Raw genomic sequence first — 22218 nt, 5'->3', positions numbered from 1 at the left:
GGTTTAAGACCATCTTGTACTTGAAATAAGATTACAAAGTTTAATTTGAGTATTTTGAGATATAATGTCTTCTCATTGTGAGCTGGATATACTAATATTCAGTCATGTTGTTTTTTAGGATAAGCCAGCTATGCTCAAAAGTAGGTGTTTCATTCTGTGCATGTAGTTTGAGGATGTATATTTTTATCTGATTTAGAAGAAACAGTGCCTGAAAACTGTAACCCACCCTTAAAAAACAAACAATATTTTCTTTCTTTCTTTCTTTTATCAATGGAGCTGTTTTCTGATAGATTCTCCAATAAAATGCATTTACTTAAATCAAGTACAGTGTTTGTCTTAAATCAAGATTATTCGTCTTCTACAAATAAGTTCTCAGCTTGAAAAATGTATGAAATGTAAAATAAACCTTGTTTCTTCTAAATTACAACTCAAAACAAAATCATTTCAAGATTGTTTGACTTAACAAGATATTTAAGTTGCATTGTCTTAAAACAAGTCCCTCTATCTTGCTCAAATGTGACTTGTTGAGTAAATAAGACAATGAGACAATTTCACTTGGTAAGATTTTGAGTTTTTGCAGTGTATTGTTTTCCCTGTATTTACAAAAGGGCAGATAATAGGTGATAGAGCTCATGTCACCCTGCAATAAATATTAGCTTCCCTTAACATAAAGTCAACATGGATCCAGATTTTGAAAAACATGGGTGCAGAGTTAGGGTGCTAAAATTGTTGTTTTGTTTAAAATTAGATATAATACGTATTGCAGAAACCGAAAACATTATGCTAGCTGCATTGGCAAATATTTTTTATATATAACAAGCAAATCAGGTCTTATTTTTGGCTTGGTATATCATGGAATAAGATTTATGTCTGGACTTGTCAGGTATATTTGACTTATAATAAGAGTGATTATATATTTTTATTAGAAATTAGAAAAAATCCACTTGCTGAGATATTAATTTTGCTTTGTAGGCATTCTAGTCCTCTTATCTGGATCTTTTGCTCATTGTTGTCTCTAAGGGAAAACTGTAAATGTGTCCCACAAACCTCCTGTAAAGTGAACCTGTTTGACCCCTTTTGTTTTTAATTAGAAGCTGCACTGCATAACCAAGAAGCAGCACAATCTTGAGGGTTTGACTCATATACAAAGTGCTGATGGGCCTCAGTTACATCTGCATTTCCTCTGTCTAACGGACACATCCACATCATCAAAAGTTTTTCACAAAGAGCGGTTCAACAGAAAGCAGAGATGAGTCATGATTGTTAAGGTACAGAGTGAAGGGGAGGATAGAAAGACCTGATTAAGATGAGCTGTTGCGGGAAACTTTGTCCTACATGCAGTAATGTGTGCAGCTCGGCACAATCCGAGCTTTCACTATTACAATTATCTTGTGTGAGATTTACTGAAAGAATAATACATCATCCTTTTTTTTATGAAACAACAACTCCATGAAAAACAAAGTTTATTGACCCACTGATATCACTTATACAGAATAAATAGTGCAAGAGAACAGATACAATGCAATGGGTTGAAATCCAAGCAACAACACAGTTTCACATAATCAAAAATATATTTCTTAATGACTTGATGGTTAAAAATCAAAAATAGTTTTTATTTTATGAAAGCAGTATAACATTTGTTTTAATTTAGCGTTCTCATATTATACAATATATAGAAAAAAGACACCATCAGAAATTGCACATGGTGATCACCCCTCTTTGGAATGACTGATACATCTTTAACACACTCAGCTATATTATCTTCTCTCTCTCTGATGCTTTTAGAAGGAGATATGACACAATGTATAAAATATATCTTGGCTCAACGATGATCCAACTTTGAATACAAACAAAAATTTTAAGTACCACAAGCCTTTCCAATAGACACAGGCAGAGCAATCTTCAGTGTTTTCTATCTATCAATGACACGGATGCTGCCAACAAATCAGTTCACAGAGAGAAACAAATGAAGACCTGCACATGAAGCTGATATTGGACAACAAAGCAACAGGCTACGAAACATAGCAATACATAGCTTATTTTCAAGAGGCAACACAGCTGATGCTACGTTTTGTCCAGGTGTAATGAACATGATTAATGAGACATATTGTAGAGGTTACTCAGCAGAACTGCTTCACAAACACTGCACTGTAGATAGTCCTGTAGATAGTTTAAGCTTGACTTTCTCAAAGGTTATTAGGGTTCATCTCTTGAGTATCAGTAGTGTGTACCAAATGTTGTGATCCAATCCATGATGGTTGAGGTATTTTAAAGGTGACATATTATGCTCTTTTTCATCAAAATATATTGGTCTAAGAGGTCCCCAAAACAGGTCTTTAAAATGTATTGCTCAAAAAAACACTTTGAAATCAGATTTTGGCATGCCTGTAAACCCCTCTTTTTCAGCCCTGCTCAGAACAGGCTGTTTTTTGTGTCTGTGCCTTTAAATGAGAATGAGCTCTCTGACCACGCCCCCTCAGGAAGTGGATGTGGCCTCGGCTCTCCAGCACGTTGATCTAATGTTTACATGTTGGCTGAATATACACGGCTGCTCACAGACCCGTGTTACTTCAACCCTCTGAATTTGATCCAGAATCTGATCCTGACAGAGAGGCGCCTGCAGCAGGACCTTTCTGAACACAGCGATGAACATGTAGCTATGTGGCTATGCTAACTAGCGCTAGCACTTTTCCATGAAAAATAAAAATCATCCACTAGATCTTCAAATCTGCAGACGTGGGGAGTAAAACCGACCTCTGTGTTTATTAAGACAGCCTACAACTAGCATACCTCCCTCCTAAGCTCCTTGCTAGCACACATGTGTGCAGGTAATGAAAAACGGAGGAGGAGTTGAGTTGTATTTTATATACAGTCTATGGGCTGAACAAGCTCCGAGCTCTGACTTCCATTACAGACCGGATGGCGTTATGACGTATGAAAAACACTGAAAACTGAAACGGCTTGTTTCAGCACACATTTACAGAAAGGTGGAGAAATGAAAACAGGGGCAGAATGGATTTTTTTTCATTTTCGGGGGTTTGTAGACATAGCAGGGACATATAGTTCAGGTAGAAAACCATTAAAAAGTCGATTTTGCATGATATGTCACCTTTAACCAATAGATTGGGCAACTGACTGCCTTATTACCATCCACTGAACCACAGTGATTAGTTAAAACAGTAATGTAAAACCTAAGAAAAACCCACTTGGATATAAGGGTGACTTCAAGGTGGATATGCACTTCTGTAGTCCTGTTTAGTGTCCTTTCAAACAAACCTTTACTACACTTGTACTGTAATAACAATGCAAAAGCACTTTAAAAGCTCAGATTTTTATAAAAAAAAATCTGTGTATACTTCATTTTAAACACGTTATGACCAGTAAAGTGTCAACCCAATAATTATTTCTGATTGTAAATTAGCATATCTACAAAGAAATACTATGTGTGCTACACGATATGGCACAAAAAAACATCACAATGTGCAACTTTAAGCTTTGGCCACTTACATTTCTGAGGTAGCAAAATAATCTGTACATACATCACACACATTCTTATCTCATATGGCTCTTCCTACCTGCTTTTTGGTTCACATTGGTTTATCAGGAGTCTGTGTGCAAAGCAGCCTCAGACACCCCCTTTAAGACTTTGGCACCAAAAACAACCTGACTCTGCTCTCTGAGGGTGAACAGTGCAGTTGTTGTCCTGAAGAGGGCAGCCTCAGGCAGTTACAGAGAGCACTACTCTCTCCCTGTTTGTTTCAAACAACTCTCAGTCCATCATGCAGCACCGATGCCAGCACCAGTGCTGATCCGCAGGCTGGATTTCAAGCTAATCTTTGACGTCCTTGATGACAGAGATCTGAGACACAGTTTTCTTGACCCGCAGTGCAGTGAGTCGAGCTGAAGGGTTGGCGTACCAGCACTCTCTCATCAGTTTGCCCATCACTCGTAGAGCCTGGTAAATGAAATGAACAAGACACAGTATTTATTTGATATGAAAGTCACACTAAAGTGAAACCATCCATTTGTAAATCTCAAAAAGACCTACTTAACCTCTTTACTTGACTCTGTCTGTATAACTCAAGATGAGTGTAAAAGCTTTTGCAGTGACATTTTATTTATTGGCCGAAAACAATGTGACATTTTAGAACAGTGGAGCAGTCAGAGCTCAATAACTCTTCCTTTAGTTGTTTGTCTCGTGAAATGAATGGAAGAACATCCAACCAATTAGAGTTCTGAAACAAAAAGACTCTTTATCTCATCAATTGATTTTTAATCAATCCCCTAAGTTCGTTGAAGCTCAGAAAAACTGTCAGGTATGTGTAGCCCTCCCTCACATGGTGTGCTGATTAAGTCTCCAAAAGTATTATGGGAGGCAGAGCCAAAATTAACAGGCCCTTCTCCTTTTCCTGAGAGAAAAAAAAACATTTTTCCATGCAGCAATTAGGCTTCATAACTCTCTAGCCAATGGGAGATGAGCTGAAAGACACCTGAATTACTTCTTTTATGTGATTTTCATAATTTTATCTGCCAAACAACAGAATTTCCCATAGGGATAAATAAAGTACATTCTATACTATTCTATTCTATTCTATTCTATTCTATTCTATTCTATTCTATTCTATTCAGAATAATCTACCAGTTTGGGTCTGGGAAGCAGACACCCTCTCTGCTCTTAAGAAATCCCCTAAGACTTTCCTTGTTGATAAAGTTTATAGTTTGAGCAAACTCAGGCTTACTTTAGACCAGCCTTTAGTTATGTTAATATAAGTTTAGATTCCCACGGAACTGGTCTTGTCTCTCCCTGTCTCTCTCTTTATCTATATGCACTCATAACAAACTCTTAAACAAGTCTTTTAAGCTCTGTCTTGTCTTATAGGTTCCTGTAGATTGTTGTCTCTAGCTGAATACTGATTGAGATCCTCTGGCAGGTACTTTCTCTCTGGTCCTGAGTCTCAGCCTGTTAACCCTACGGTTTGAAATACTCTGCCAGATGATCTCAGATTACCTATATCATTATCATTTTATTACTTGTAGGGATGCACCGATCCGATCCTGGTATCGGATATCGGCTAGATCAGACTCAAAAAAGCTAGATCGGATATCGGTGACAAGGGGCCGATATATAGTGCCGATCCATATGACAGATCTATTCATCTCAGTTCTATGCTTTTCTGTGTTTACAGAAACAGCCATGTGCGTCTCCTATGTCATCAGCGTCTTTATAAAATGTGCTGCTGATTAATATTGTCACAATATCAGTCGCAGAGAAGGGAAACAGTAAGGGCAAAGCTGGGCAGAGTAATAATGTATTCAATGTTTTGAATCCCAGCCATAGGTACAGTGTACTTCTGTGGGAAACACTCTATGGAAACACTATGTTGACATTTTTTTCATTTTCTCATTTGAAGCAGTTTTTTTATACAGAATATCTAATTCTTCTTATCCACTGCTGAGGTTTACAGTTGAATTGTAATATCTGTTGGTAATGAAGATTTACTCACCAAACTGCTGGTACATATTTATAATCTCTTGAATAATGATACTGTCAGTTTAAAAATGTTTGCTTTATTTTGGTTTACAAAGTCAGAAAAACCTGAAGTTGCCAAAACATGATTCTATCCTCACATTAAGGAATAGAGATTGTCAAATCAATACCGGGATCGGATCGGCTAGTATCGGTATCGGTAGGTACCAAAGCCCAGGTATCGATATCGGTATCGGGACTTAAAAAGTAGGATCGGTGCATCCCTAATTACTTGCTATGTATTCCATTCCTTGATTTTAGTCAATGTACAATGTGTTAACATGTTGGCCAGTGTGGCACCTTGTAAATCTGGTCAAAAGATATCCTTCAAGTTGAATGTTTTCATAATTCTCCGGTCAATTCAAATTCAAATAGTCTAATTCAGAACTAAGATGTATTCACTAAACTAACCTGTACACCCTTTATTATTCTGAGCAACAAAGCCTGATCATTCAAACCACAATCTACAGCAAGGCTACTGCATCATGATTGTTTCTTTGGTCTTTGCACTCAGTAAGCTTTTATCCTTAACCAAAACCTTAACAATAAAAACTCATCACTCATTATACTCTAATAAGGTGGGCTTCAACACTGAAAGCTTCCATTAAAGTCAGTGAAAATGAAGGTACAAGTCAGTCAGTTCAGTTTGTCCTGAATACCTCTACAAAAACTACATAACCCAGTGTTGTAATAAACCAGCATGTTTCATATATTTTTTGTGTCTGATTGTTTTATGTTCATACACACTGAGAAAGTGTTGGTATCATACTTATTTTGACATCTACTGTATAAGACAATACATCAAGTGGATTTCTCAGGCTCACCTCACAGCTCTGCCACTGGTTAGGGATGCTGGGTCTGAGTTTCTGATCACACACCACCTTCCTCATGTCCTCTATGGTCGGATCTGAAGGCACCAGGTCGTAATAAGGCAGCTGGAAATCTTCATGAAGTCCTGTGGAAGTAACAGAAAAAGGAGATATTAAGAGACTTTACCTTACCCATGCAATAATTTAAATAAAACAGGCATTCTGATAAACAGGAAGGTGTAAGCCATAGGTGCTATCAGTGGTTACTTTAGCTGATGACAGTTACCCCTGACAGAGCATCTTCGGGCCAGTTCCCAGAACACCAGGCCGAGGGCGTAGATATCCACCCTCTTGAATGACTCAAAGCTGCTCATATTGATTGTCTCATCCAGGATTTCTGGGGCCATGTACCTGCACAGGACCAAATGATTAAAACCTAATGAAACAAAAAAAAGCCTGGAACTTCTTAGAATATTCATTTATCAGATTTGTTTTTGAGTTTGTTTTGAATCTTTGTACAAAGGTCCCTGAATTAAAAACCATTAATACAGAATAGATAGAGAAACGATTACCTCAACTAGCCCAAAAGCTATTATAATTTATTTTTCTGGGATAATAAAGAACAAATACAATCACAGATGACCCACACAAGTGAACCAAGGCTGTAGTTTTCTATCTGCTTACAGTACATTATGTCACCACAAGGAGTCGCCAAAACCAAAGTATCCTAATCACATCGGGTTACAGTTGGATCAGTGTATTCTGTAAACACGTGTTAATATCTCACTTATTAAGACAATATGGTTTTACAGTAACTACTTCTTTCCTCACTGCATCAGTTCACATTGCTTTGTGATTCAGAATTACTTCAGTGTTCATAACTTTCAACAATATTTTTCTCATCCAACCTCCAACAACAATCAAGTGATTTAAACAGTCACGTTTAGTCTTAGCATATATATGTTGCATCTACAAAAAACGCTGAGAAATGTTAATTTTGCAGACACTCTGAGGCTAATCCCCCATTGTCCAGCATCTGAACTTAGCAGGGACGTATGCCAGAGTCCTGTTTGTGGATTTCAGCTCTGCTTTTAACACTCTAATCCCCACTCTGCTTCAGGACAACCTCTCCCAGCTGAACGTGTCTGCCTCCACGTGCTGGTGGATCACAGTCTTCCTGTGTAACAGGTGACACACGGGAGGCAGCACGCAAAGATATCTCTGACACCAGGACCATCAGCCCTGGCCCCCATTAAAGCTGTATTCTCTCCCTGCTGCTCGCCTCCATATACAGCAACAGCTACACCTCCAGTCACCAGTCTGTGAAGCTCCTGAAGTTTACAAACAACACCACCCTCACTGGACTTCTCTCTGGTTTGGATGAGTCTGCCTACACATGGTGGAAGGTGCAACTTCTAGCCTAATGCTCTGAAAACAGTGGAGTTGGTTGTGGATTTAAGGAAAACACAGCCACCATCGCGCCCCTCAGTCCTTCAGCTCTATGGGGACGATCAGCACAGGATCTCAAGTAGGAGCTGAACATCAGCTCCCTCATCAACAAAGGACAGTAGAGGATGCACTTCCTGCAGCAGCTGAAGAAATGTAACCTGACAAAGGCAATAATGGTGTAATTCCACACCTCCATCATTGAGTCCGTCCTCTCCTCCTCTATCACAGTCTGGTACCCTGCAACCATTGCCAAGAACAAGAGCAGACTACAGCCTATCATCTGCTTTGCAGAGAGGGTGATCAGCAGCAAACCACCATCTATCCAGAACCTGTATGCCTCCAAGACCCTGAGTCATGCAGGTAAGATTGTGGCTAACCCCTTTCACTGCAGACACAGACTCTATGAGACCCTCCCCTCAGGCAAGAGGCTATGCTCAATCAGGACCAAAACCCTGCACCACAAGAACAGGTTTTTCCTCTCTGCTATCAGCCTATCAGCCCCCGATTTGACGCAGAAGTATAAATTAGGCTTGAATGATGCCCAGGGCTAACCCCCAACCGCCACCTGTCACAGACTCTCATGTGGCCTCAGACTCACGTCACATCACAGTAATGTTAAGATCCCAAATCAGACTTATTGCCTTGTGTTACATTAATGCACACTGGACTCAAAAAAGTGTCTGTCACATTGCACACTGTCTTGTTTATACTCTTGCTAATAGATTTTTCACCCAAATCACCCTGAACTTTCCTGCATAAATGTAAAGCTCTCCATTGAAAATTCTTTATATATTTTGTCCAGGTTCTGTTGTATAGAATACAGTTTTTTTCTATTTAAGGTTCTTTGACAGAAGTAGTACTGCTTTTAAAAAGCTTTTTACTTAAAAACATATATTTCTGTTTTTATTTCTATTGTTGTTCTGTGTTCCTTGTCTTTGCAAATGTATAAACCAGGTGCAAAGTCCTAACATGTAGAATAGTCTTAACTCACTAACTGTTCATTATGATTTGCTACTCTGAGTATGTCTGTGTTTCTTGCTTTGTGGCGTAAGAGAATCTCACCTCTTGGTTCCCACTCTGTAGTTGGACGGTATATCAATGATGTTTGTGTTGGAGTCGTGTTTCACAGCCAAACCCAAATCTGCAATGACCGCTGTGCCGTTCTTCTTCACAAGAACATTTTTTGACTTTAGATCTCTATGGGCAATCGCAGGTTTCCCTACAACCAGAGAGACCACAAAGAATGTCTTGTAATTAAAAAAAGTGTCTCTATGCTGTGACATATCTTTCAGTTATTAATGAAAAAAGCAACTGTTGCAGGATAAACAGATCAAAAATCATTAGAACTAAAATTCTGACACACTGCAAAACAAAATATCTTTAAATTATGTTGACACAGATGACAACTATTACATTATTTGAATTAAAATAAGTTAACTGAGTAAATAATATGTGGCTGCAACCTGAGGTCATGACGTTTTTTGTCCAACATGTTACATGTAATGATGATATATTCAGTCATTCTAAAATGCAAATAATAAAAAGAACAGATGTCAGATACTCTTTCTTACCCTGTGTGCCAATAATTTCCATGTGGAGATGAGCCAGGCCACTGGCTATGGACAGAGCAAGAATGATCATGCCCTCAACCGAGACAGTGAAGCTGTTCAGGTAGTCGTACAGGGAGCCGTACTCGTGGTACTCCGACACTAACCACAGCTGGGTCCATGAGCCATTATCTGCAACACACAGCATACAACACTTAAGACTGGAACATTTATTTCATTACTGTGATGTAAAGTTGATTTTCTTTGTTTATCCAACTTGTTTCTGATACCTTTGTTGTCTGCTGCGATGAAACCCAGGATGTTCTCGTGTCTGAGCATGATAGTCTGAAAAATCTCTGCCTCCCGAAACCACGACCGCTCGTCTCTGGAGGAGAAGATCTTTACAGCCACATCTTCTCCCCGCCACTTTCCCCGCCACACCTCCCCGTATCGACCCTTCCCGATGGACTCCTGCAGGACAATAGTCCGAGCTATAGTCCGCTGGACTAGCAGTGGTAAACCTACAAGGCAAAAACATAAGTATGAGCTTATATTAATATGTCATCCCTCCATTTCACCTTTTACGTGTAGAGTTTAAAAAAAGAAAGAATCAAAGTCTGGGCTGACCTGATCCAGAGCCAGAGGTGCTCATGTCGAATATTAGATCTTTGAGACACTTGTCAGGTGACATGAGCATCTGGTCGTCCAGAGGCTCCTCCGGGTCCTGCTTGTGGGCCCTGCTGTAGTAACAGTGGTGACCCTGCACCACAAACACACCCAGCAGTATCCCCATACACAGTACACAGGAGGGAACCACGATCACCAACGTGAGCTGCTCTGTGCTCCACCCATGTTCTTCTGAAGGCCTCTCTGAAAATACACACACATAAACAACATGACAGTGTAGAAAAAACTGTTTTAATATCAATATTCCAGGAAGATCCTATCAAACTAATCAGTAGAATGAGAGGGAATTTGCACTGCTCCCTCTGGTGGTGATTATTGATCATTGCATGAGATGTGTTCTGTAAAATATGCAGATTGTAGCCTGAAATTAACCTCTGATGTTGACCATATATCATCAGGACACACAACGTTTTCTGAAATATGTTTATGCATCACATGAGCCATCAAACTTCAGATAATCTTCAAATTTGAAGAAATGGAAATTGTACATTTGGCAGATTATTCCAAGTCATGTCTGCAAAAAAAAGTGTTTTTCCAGAGAACCAGACCTTTTCATCACTGCCCATTAATTAATCAAGTCAAATGTATTAAAGAGACGCAGGGGCAGAATTTGTAAGAGCCAATTCACTTTTCTCAAAAAGCAAAAATGGAAACATATTTTTTGTTCTCATAGCATGCTTCCTCATTTAATATAAGTGACCCAAGCTAATCCACAACAGGTGCATTTAGAGGCCATGTATAAAATTGTGGATGAACACTGTAACCTGGCATTTCTGTCACTGACCTTCATTCTGTATGTGGGTGGACAGATGAGACCTGACATTGACAAAAATAGCAGATGGTGGGTGCAGTTATAATATGAGATTTAAAGACTCACGATGAAAACCGTAACAGATTTTAGCACAGCATTTCAATTAAATGATAGGTCTGGGGAAATCCTGAAAATTCTGGATCTAAAATATTTAAACTTTATAAAACACCAAGTTTGAATTGGCCAACAATGATGGATTTAGCCTTCTATCAACCTGAGGAATCATTGCAGTAATTAATGTCTCTTTCACTAGACACGTGTTGTAATTATCTGGAGAAAAGCCCCAAACTTAAAAACATGTCGCCCTTTTTTTGTAGCTGTATCAACTTCTCAACTCCCAAAAGCATTTCTTCACAAGTGTGACTTCAACATGCAATATCTGCAGATGGCCTAATGTGCAAATCAACACATGAATCAAACCTCGGTGTCTTAAGACATTTTTTAGCCTTTTACCCAAAAACATCCTGTAACAGGTCCAACTGGAGCAAAGTAGATCTGGATGAAAACAAGACTCTTCTCCTCTGGCCTAGTAGCAAAAGACCAACAAACTGTAACTGTTTCTGACTCTACATGGGTCATGAGTCTAACCCTCTGCAGACAGTTCTGCTTTTATGCTAATTGATAAACCCCCTGACTTCAACTTCACCTATGAATATAATATACTCTGCTGTTTAAGCCGGAGCGATAGCACTGCTGAACATTCACTCTCCATGTACACAAAAAGTAACACACTGCACGAGCTCACATGCTGATATTTAGCAAAGCAGTGACACAGATTGATTCTGGTGTCCTCATTCACAGTGAACACCATCGCAGCCTGGGGGTGCTGCCCTGACCTGCCTCACCAGCAGACTCTGGCTTCAAATCTCCTGTATCACTTCTGCATTTCATGAAAGTGACCACTGACTTTATTAATTTTAGATGTAAAACTTTGTTAGAGACTCATATTAATGTAAAACTTGAGTTAGAAAAGAGTTAAGAATGTAAAACCTGATTAGGAAAATTAAGGTTGTCCTTGTCCAAAAGGCACTGAGGTCTGAGACACAGGAGACTTGAGCAGAGCCAGACTTTTTGGATTGGGGGGGCTGACCTGGGGCAATGACTTTTGTAGGGTGGCCAAGCTAGTTAACATTAGGGGCTTACTCCAAACCTGGAAGGGTTAACCCAACTAATCACATCTCCTTTAATGTCTAATGTAAAATAATTTAAAACAAGTTAGATTCTTTTATATAACTTTGACTGAAAGGTAACTCTACCCAAATAGTTGCCACCTCTGGCAAGGCAAATAGCCAATCATGGTTTAGTATTTCAGCATGGCCAATGGGGTGGCCAATCAGATTAGTCCGCACCTGCCTTCCAGGCGCTGGTTGGCTCAGCGGTTTAAACCCAATGCTATACTGGGAAGAGACGACTGTTCTGGCTTCTCTTCACTGGCTTCCTGTCAGCTTTAGGATCCAGTATTAAACTGTGTTGTTGGTTTTTAAAAGTCTACATGGGTTGGCACCACCATACCTGAGCGAGTGTTTGAACCTGCATGCTCCAGTCAGAGCACTCAGGTAAACGCACCAGGTGCTTCTTGATGTCCCAAGAGCAAGGTTAAAAACTTGAGGTGACAGAGCTTTAGCGGTGGCTGCTCCCACACTGAGGAACAGTCTGCCTCTTAATATCAGGACCGCTCAGACTACTGGGAGTTTTAAATCGTTACTTAAAACGCACCTCTTTGCACTGGCTTTAAATACCTATTGAGCAAGACATCCAACTTTTTATTTAGCTTTTATTTATTGTGGCTTTTTCTTGTACTATCTATTGTGTTTTATTTTTTAAATATCTACTCTTTTAAATTATTTTAACTATTTGTTTTTATTGATTGTGTTTTTAAGCTTGTACAGCACTTTGGTCAACTGCGGTTGTTTGAAAATGTGCTACATAAATAAAGTTTGACTTGACTTGACTTGACTATAGTCCTTGTCCCGGCGATCTCTGGTTCAACCCCCAGCCATGACCATTTTCTGCATGTCTTCCCCCACTCTCTACTCTACTCCCCATGTGTCCTCTCTCTCTTCAGCTGCCCTATCTAATATAGACAGTAATGCCAGAAAAAAACAGGACCCTTGAATAAAAACAGCAGATATTGTTAGTTATATTTTTATGCTTACAGTTCTTAACTTTAAAAAGTCTGCAACAGTCAAAATAGTTAGTGATTCAATTACTCCCTAAAAAGATTGCAACAACTTAAATAACCAATGGCCAGCAAAATGTTCACTGTTTATTAGTTTTGATCATCTTGTATGATAATAAACATTTTGATTGTATGCTCAGCTAAACTAAGACCTCACACAAGCCTGTGTGATAAGGAGAGAGGCATTTCCCCCAATTTTCCTATTTAATTTAGAACCTTTTACAGAATAAATACAAGGTAAATCAATCAGAAATGGAAAAAATCAGCCAGAATGGCGTATTCAGTTGCTTTCTAAAGCCTGGGATGAAAGAATTCATTTTTGCACGCACTGAAAAAATAACTAAGCCAGAAATTGGGTAATATAGTGCAATCACAAAATACGCATTTGCTTTTTCCTCTCAAAGCTTTTCAGAAAAAATATTTATATATGAATGATTTGTGAAATTGTTATGTAATGACTATGTATTGTGCAGATCAACCCCTTTCTAAATGTTTTGGGAAAAAAAAAAAAATTCTAATAAACCTACTCTCGCTTTGCACAAAATAGTGAAGGCCAAGATAAGACTGTCCTTGGTGGAAATAGAGGAGAATTTAGCAGCTAAAACAGAAATATCTGTCAGAGGGTAGTGACATAAAGGCTGAAAGGAGAAGAATATTCCTCTGAAATCGTCGACTCCATCGGGTAAACAGAAACTCAGTTGGAGAAATACACTCAGTTCACTCAACGTTAAAGCACCTGTGAGGAACTTTCAGCGTGTGTCGATTTTGGTGACTCCCGTGGAGATGCACCTCTGGTCTTTTTCTGATCTCGGACATGTGTTAGTAGTGTTTCCAGACCATAGACTGTATAAAATATGGACGTAGTATCCGTGACGTCACCCGTCTGTTTCTGAGCGCTGCTTTGTAGCCAATCGACGGTGGCAGCCATATTGGAAATGGGGAACTTAACCAGGCATAGTGTGACGTAAAGAGGCGGAGTTTGAGCCTCCTAGCCAACAGCTATGTGTTCCCGACCGGGAGTCTAGTCAGTCATGTCCTTATTTGGGCAAAAACTTGTAATCTTAATATCTTCTGAACCGTCGTGTTAGAAAAAAATTCACCCCCGTACAGCGTGTGCCAATAGAGAAATTAGCTACATAGAGCCAAGCCGTTTTTTGAACCAGGCTGTAAACATGTTTATTAATGCTGCAAAGATCGTCTTTTTTGAATTGATGTCTCTGTGGTTTCCAGTGTTTCTGCAGCCAGCCTCAAGCGGATTCTCGATGAGTTGCAGTTTATAACACTTCCGCATGGGCTTCATAGTTTGAGACCGGAGGTTGCCGCTTGTTCCAGAGATTTAACAGTCAATTGACTTATTTATTGAGAATCTTTGCATTGGAAAATGAAAAAAGTCTGGTTCTGCAGCATGCAGTTGATTGTTTTGTCCCACACCTACCTTCAGCAGTTTAATTTCAAGCTATATGTTGTGGATTCATTCCAGTTTGTTTTATAACAAGCTATAAACTCCTGCAGGAACACCAAAGAGTACATAGCCAAAGTAAGATGCTAACTGGTAAACAGAGAGGAGAATTTAGCAGCAAAGAGAGTAAACTTGTTTAGGATTAAAGATCAAACAAAGCTTCAGGAAATATAGATATCCACTTTAAAATGTGGGCTTCATCGAGTGAACAAGGACACAGTAGGTATTATGAATGATCCAATTTCCCTGGGCCCGTGAGGAATTTAAACAGGACAGGTTACAAATAAAGAGAAAAATCCAACACAGTCAACAGAGTTGTTTGTGTTAATCAAATCATAAACTACGATGTTACGTGCTTTTCTTAAACGAGTATCTACAGGTGATAGAAATCTCACCTCTTCTTTAAGGACAACTTTCACCCAGCTGAGCCACGAGAGGCTTTGAACTGGCAGTAGGACTACCCGCCTGACAGAGTATTTATAAATCAGGAGAGGGAGGGGGATGATCGCTAACCGCCGTCCCATAGCTCCTGCCAGATTTGTTATGTCACAGGATCTAGGAGGATCAGCATCCACCTCGTCTAGCCGGGGCCAGAATGAGTGGGAAATCCTGCTCTGATTGGGTTGTTGGTGCTGTTGAATGAGTACTGTAACGACTGAGCAATGTGACAGTAACTGACTGTCTGACGGGAGTAATCCGGATTAATCTGTTGTGTTTACTTCTTATCTGCATGTGTCTCCTTTTTATTTCTTAATTTTTTCCCCTCTTATTGAGAAATTACTCATTCAAAAATAAACTCAGAGATGATGTTGCATGAGTGAAAACATGTCATTCTATATACCTGGATTTAGGTGCAGAGTCTCGTTGTTGCAGAAGTCGGTGAAGCAGCAGTTCCTCTTTGAGACATTTCTGGAGCTGTAGCAGAAGACCTGGCCCTTCATTTCCAAGGGCGACAGGCAGGATTTAACCGTCTCCTCCTTCCCGTCGATCAACATCACAGAGTTCCAGCAGGCGCCGTCTGCCGTCGTCTCGCAGGTGTGGTTGATGCACAGCTGGCACACACACTTCAGACCTGAAACACACGATGAACAGATCATCATCATCATCTTCACAGAAACCGGTGAATTCAGAGATTTCTCTGAGGGGGTAAATGAAGCTAGATAAACAGTTTAATTAAGAGACTGTCATGGTGGTCAGTGGTGTTTACCACTAGAAGCAGGATGCTCCTCTTACGTAAGAAGGCCCATGCTCTTAAAAGGCTGGAGGTGGAGGGACCAGAGTAATGCCTCTTAGTTTAACACCCAGATAATCTTGTGTTCTACTTGGAGCTGCTGTCATGCTTTGTTTGATAAGACTGCTAGTGATTGATAAGAAAGCTTGCATTGCCACCTCACTGAAGAGAAAAATCTGGAAATGTACATTGAGAATATTGTATGTTAATCCATTTTATAGTTCTATCAATCCTAGATTATAGCTCATTTAATAAGACCATCACATTTAGTTGTTATAGACATTGGGCCCACCAATGTATATGAACCCAATGCACCCTTTACACCAAAGACATTTCCTTTAAATCACTGTCTTTGCATGCCAAACCATAGCTTCTGAAAATACATAATTACTATCATTTTCTAAATCCTGGGTCATCCCCTGTGTCTTAAAGTAAGCCTCCCCTCCATCAGACACCTACAGAAATCCCACAGGAATGCTAACCTTATCATATTGAATATTGCAAAGCATACCATGCTATTCAAAGGAAACTCAGAGACAAAAACAACACTACAACAGTTATATCTTACATGCAGAACATTTCTCCGATGTTCAGTGTCACTGGAACAAAACTGAACCTTGGTATCCTACCTTTTATTTGTTAAATTTGCCTTTGGCTTCTTGAAATAAACATCATAACAAATTATTTTTCAACAAGTTCAAAGTTCATTTTCTGTGATTTATTATGATAGCATTTCAAATTGATTTGTGTTCTGCTACACTGCGATTAAAGCCCATTTTGACAATTAAAGCTACTGTGAGCAACTTTTGATTAGTGTGGATAAAGACACCCTCCGTGGACAATGCAGTACATCTTATGGCAGCTACTGCAGACAAAAGCAGTACACCTGGTATGGTGAAGAGCTCAGAGCATTCATTTGTTTTAAAAGCAAGAAATAAAAAGATAAAACATTTTATCTGAATCTGTTCCTTATTTATGCAAATCTGCATTTATGGCTTTGAGAAAGTAAAAATTTAAATATCTGACAAAACTCAACTCTTTAATTTAGATTATGTTCCTGCACATCGGTTGATCTGAAACTTACATATTTAGTTGTTTGGTAACTGTAACTGTTACTTTCTTAATAATTAGACAACAACTTGATCTAGCTTGATAGCAAAGGAATATTTGTTTTTGTTGGTTTATTTTTGGTTTTGTTTGTTCTTTAAGTTGATACATACGGTACAAAAGCAGGACTGTTTCATTACCAGTAAAAGACTTCTCATGCTTTACGTTTCTGGCAGCTGTGTTTTTTACTCTCAAAGGATTGAAAGTAGATCCATCTAAGCATATTGCTGTATGAGTTTTGCAATAGTCCTTTTTTGGCTAACTACAACAGGCATTAAACTACATACATTTTGCAACTGAATCAATCAAACAAACATCAAAGTGTGTGCAGTGAACACAATTGGCCCCTTCTTTTCTTTGAATTAAACAGTTTCTGGTCTAATGCATTGATTCAGTCTGTTCCACTCACACCCTGTCACTGACAGATTAAGCTATGTATCATCCAAAAACAAGGTGGTTTATTTAAAATGAGAATAAAATGGGACCTATGATTGATCCCTGAGGCACAGCACAACAACACTTTTCAATTAAGCTGATGTGAAGAGAAACATTTAATGGAGCCATTATCACATGGACAGAAAGTTGGTTGGAGCTAGAGTGATAAATAATGTCAACAAAATGGTGCAGTTATCCATTCGATGAACCCTGAATCAGCCATGTGATTGAAAATATGTATGGTGCATTCATGGATACTGTTTTTATTTGAAGATTGATCATAATCAGGTGCACCAAGAAGTTAAAGAATTGATCAACAATTAAACAACATTGGCCATGTTAATTTTAATGAAGCTGGTTGTTCATAAATTATAGAAATGTTTTTAATTTAGCAGAACTGATTTCTTATTTATTTTGGTCTTCTTAGGGGGTTTTCTGTTCATTTACATATCTGCAGGAAGTCATCATTCTAACATCAGTTTAACGTTTCTTTTAAAGATCCCTTTAAAAAAGCTTAACAAAACCTAAGGCCAACAGGAGAAAGCCAGCTTCAGGGATGTGTTGCCTAAAATGTGTCTTTTTTCAAACTTTGAGAACATAACTAGAAGTTGCTTGGCAACAACTTTCTCAAGGACAGTACATATTAAACAGACTATTAAACTTCTGTAATCCAAAATTTAGCTTTGAGATTAGTTATTTTAAAGGTTTTTGAAGCCGATAATTGAACATTGGTGTGTTTGCATTCAGGTAGCAGGGGAAAAATACAATGACAACTGTATGGGATATGTACCAAAAACAAATAACCTTTTTTTTATTTGAAAGACTGTAATAAAGCTCAGGTCAGTGTTGAACTCTATAAACAACACGACCATCCATTCAGACACATTAGATAAGTAATCTAATATATTCTGACAAATGCCGCGTTCGCTTCCCTCTGTAGCATCTAGGTTGGAGTCTGGGTGTAACTTGAAAACACCTTCAGTTGCTGCGCAGGAGAAGCTGCATCACTTTTGTATGCATATGACGAGTTAGGGGAAGGAAGGTAGACCTTTGATAGATGAGAACAGTCTTACTTGAGGGTGGCATTTGAGTCTGATTCAGCAGTTTAACATAACTCTTTAACAAAGTGGAGCAACTGTTCCCTCAATCCTAAATTCACACATCACTTCATCTTGCAGCTACATATTTTTCTCTCTCTGGAAATCGATAGTTGTCAAACATCGAAGGTCCCTTTACATAAGATCGAAAGTAAACATTGGATTCAAAGTTTCTGTAACTCTTCTGGCTATGGATGGATTAACCTGCTTTACATTAACATTTTGTTTTGCCCCTGCTATGCATGCACCCTGTTACCTCTTGGCTCCCACAGAGTACAGTGCAAAGACAGACTGTAGGCTCCTTGGCAGCCTCATTTTATATGGCTGAGTTAAAGAAACAGAAATCAAATGAACTTCAATGAATGCATCGGAAGTCATACAATACATCAACCATGGAGAAACAAGATTATGGAATTGAAGCATGATAACGTGCAAAAAAAAAGTAACCCATTTTTAAATAAGTGTGTGGGGGGGTTAGATATTTGTCCCTTAGCCTAAAGTTATTTGAGATAATGTTGGAGCAGTTACACTGGGAAATAGATGACAACAACCTCAATGCAATCAGTGACTTTTAGGAATCTTCTTGGTATTTTGGTTTCAAGCATTCTGCAGATTTATATATGCACATGTCCCCATCTCTCTAAAAAAAAAACTTCAAACGCTTGTTGAAATACATAAAAATGACCTTCTCTAAAAGTTACAAAGCATCACTGTTTGTCTGTTGTAACTGAACTCCTTTTGAGAATCATGGGTTGCTCAAAACACTATCAGCTAGAAGGGACCACTTGGGGGAATAGATCTATTTTTAAAAACCTCTGGTTATTTCTCTTATACAATTGGAGTTTTACAGAAGTAGTGGTGAGGTAGCCTTTATAGTCCTGCCCATTGACCAGGACCAGTTCTGAAAAAAAGTGTTATTCTGTTACTTGTTGTAGAAGTTCACACGTTCGTCCCTTTCACAAATGCATAGCTTCCTGCAACACGTTTGTGTCTTACTGTAATGCTCCCCTCACAGTTGTCATACAGGCACATGCTACTCTCTCTTTTTTTCAATATTTGGAACAGAAAACTTCAGACATCTGAAATGCCTGACACCACATGACATCAGGGGCAACGTGGTTCTTATTTCTTTGTAAACAAACAGTATCAATGAATTTGGTGAAAGAGGGAAACTCAGTCAACAGCTGCGTTTCATCCACTCTGATAGTGTAAGCATGTGTTGTCACTGCCACTGCATAGTATTTAACCATGACCATGAACATGGATTTAAAAAACGAACACCTACAGGCTAGTATGGAATAACAGGTGGTTTGTAGGAGTTAGCTTTCATCAGCTTTCTATTTTCTTCAGACAGCTGGCTTCATATTGGTGAAAGAATGTGTCCTTCAAAGTAAAAGTAACGGTATTGGTTGTTATGACAGCCAAGCACATAGTTTTGTAATATCTTTCTGAGAACAGAATTTAAAGGACGTCTGATGCAACTTTGTATCCTCTCGAAACCACAAGGTAAGTGATTAAATGTATCCTCTCTAAACCACAAGGTAAGTGATTAAATAAGTAACATAATAACAGAGTAATTTACTGCATGAATGCATTATCTAAGGTAATGCAAAGAGTGTGAGTGGTATGTGTCAGCTACTGTACCTGCAGTCAGCTGGGCGACAGACAGCAAGATCAACGCCGCCTGAAAGCTCTGCTTCCTGGGACAAGTCATGGCAAGAGCCGCATCTGCTCCCCCTCCGACGCACCGTTTTTACACACAAACTACTCTACACGCAAACACAAGGTTACACATTGCGGTGAAGTCCTTCCACCATGCTCCACGCACAAATGTCTCGTATTGAATGCGGCCAGGAAAACTGTAAAACGCAATGAGAGGTTTGCTCCGCCTCTGTTGACTGGGATTAAAGCGGATTAGCGCTGCAGACCTCTGATAAAGACATGTGAATGAAAGCCTGAGAGAAAGTGTGGGGTTCATCCATTTAACTGCGGCAGGTTCAGTGTAAGACCTCCTTCTGTCTGCATATTGATCATGTTTTGGGACAAGGAAGGTGTCAATTCTCACTGCTTCCTGTGGGGCCATATTGTTCAAAGTGCACTGAATAGGTTAATGTAATCCAGAGTTTATGCAAGGACAGAACAGCCAGTTTGCATGCACCATTAGCACACAAGCACACTACACTCCTCACTTGCACATTAAAGCTAAACTTTCTATCACTAATGAGCAGCCTATAGGGCTTGTTTGATGCACTTCACTCTGTCTCCATGTGTTGGCCACATACTGTTGGGCCAATAAATGCTCTATAGTAACATGCATTGGCAGCCAAGGTGCAGAAACTATGGAAGGATTAACCTGTTTATCATTAGCATTAACATTGTTTTTACCCCTGCTATGTGTGCACCCTGTCCTTGTTAGATTCCCATTAAGTACTGTACAAACTGCAGAGTAAACGCAATATGGCAGCCTTATCAACAGGGGTGTGCCCAGACTTTTTTGGATGAGGTGGCCCAAGCTGGGGGGGCTTACATCTGCAGGGGTACGGGTGTGTGCACACAATTATAAATGAAGAGTTAATTTGCAAAAACAGATAACTCACTTTTTTAAAAATGTAAGAAATGTTTCAGAAAACTTTTTTTTTTCTATTAATAACTTTAGGTATTATCAATCAATTGAAGTTTGGTGGCTTTGACTAAGTCAAAATGACGTTATTAATAAGAGGTATCTGTAACTTTTTTAAAAATCTATATTTACAAAAAAAATGTTTGTTTTTTTTAATTTATAACAATGGAGATATCTGTTTTTGTAAATGAACTCTTCAAATGCATAACTTGTATTTACACTCTTTATCTCCACAATCATATCATCTTTAAAACTACAGGGAAGGATTTTTATTTGGTTATAAAACTGATTGAAATGAATACTTTGCCTCTCCGACCATCCACATAAAGCTTGATGCTTTCTATTTTTCCATTTTTAGCCAGTAGCATGCCACCCCTGGTCATCCTCCACGGCATGCCCCTGCTCAACATTGACCATAAAACAAATAGTATTCCTTTATTGCAAAAACACTCGCCCCAGGTTTTGTCTTAATTATCTTGAGGTAATTTTCAGCAACACAAATTCATCCAGGAATGTGCCCAACAGCACACCATAATAACCCAAGCACAAACTAAACTAATGAAAGTCATAAATCTAGGTCTGATGCTGGGCTAAAGTTTAAACTAATTATGCATGACTCACTATTGTTGATTCTGTACTTGAGAGGTACAAAATCTCTAACAACTTTACAGCCAATTAAATGACCAAAGACCAGTTTACAAGTTTGTGGCCCCCAAGAGACAGGTAGGTGTTTGCCTTGTGTGCTTAGTTTTTCCAGCCTATCTAGCACCTGAGGCCAGCCTGGACAGATACCACTGCACCACACAGAGTGTAAAATCCTCTGAAGTTGTAAATACTAAATGAGCTGGCTGTACATTAAACTGGGTACAAAGTTCCAGCTCAGCTCAAGTGCATGCAATAAGTTATTTACTGCAGGTCAAATGTGACCGAGTTGCTGAGGCTTCATAGCAACCACAGCTGCCAGTGTCACCAGGGAGAGTGAAGAAGTGAACTGCACTTAATCCCAAAGTGTACATGAGCTAAGACGGAAGTACAGAGTGTACATTTTCAATGTATTTACACTCAAGTCTTGTCATTGTACTTGTTCTGCACAGACAGCACCAAGGTGGAAAAACAATCTGAAGCTACTTAACCCAAAACCTTTACTCTATTCCAGTTTATGCAAACACTACTTACTACACTGTAACCTCTTACTGTGCCACGTCTGATCAAAATATTTTTCAGTTAGAAATGCGAAGACTATTTTGGTTGGCAAAAACA

The 22218-nt window shown here is 39.0% G+C and overlaps 1 protein-coding gene across 1 annotated transcript; it reads right to left on the bottom strand.

Annotated features, from left to right (window-relative positions):
* Positions 1–1446: 1446 nt before the first annotated feature.
* On the bottom strand, positions 1447–20366 carry LOC117819797 (activin receptor type-1C). The gene is made up of 9 exons (XM_034693260.1): positions 19983–20366; positions 15310–15540; positions 9960–10202; positions 9623–9853; positions 9357–9524; positions 8848–9004; positions 6623–6747; positions 6352–6482; positions 1447–3955 (listed from the first exon to the last, which is right to left on the bottom strand). Exons 1-9 carry the CDS (start codon positions 20050–20052, stop codon positions 3830–3832), a joined length of 1482 nt encoding a protein of 493 aa, XP_034549151.1. The 5' UTR covers positions 20053–20366; the 3' UTR covers positions 1447–3829.
* Positions 20367–22218: the final 1852 nt, after the last annotated feature.

This window comes from Notolabrus celidotus, chromosome 10 (genome assembly GCF_009762535.1).
Source record: "Notolabrus celidotus isolate fNotCel1 chromosome 10, fNotCel1.pri, whole genome shotgun sequence".
Classification (NCBI taxonomy): Eukaryota; Metazoa; Chordata; class Actinopteri; order Labriformes; family Labridae; genus Notolabrus; species Notolabrus celidotus.
Note: the sequence above shows the minus strand (reverse complement) of the source record. Positions and strands in the feature narration are given on the sequence as shown.

Bases quoted from the DNA above. Each gene is read 5' to 3' on its own strand.
- LOC117819797 (XM_034693260.1), bottom strand. From the start codon at position 20,052: ATGACTTGTCCCAGGAAGCAGAGCTTTCAGGCGGCGTTGATCTTGCTG. The intron at 15,541-19,982 runs GTACAGTAGCTG...CGTGTGTTTCAG, and splicing joins TGTCGCCCAGCTGACTGCAG to GTCTGAAGTGTGTGTGCCAG. The intron at 10,203-15,309 runs GTATATAGAATG...GTGTATTTTCAG, and splicing joins GACTCTGCACCTAAATCCAG to AGAGGCCTTCAGAAGAACAT.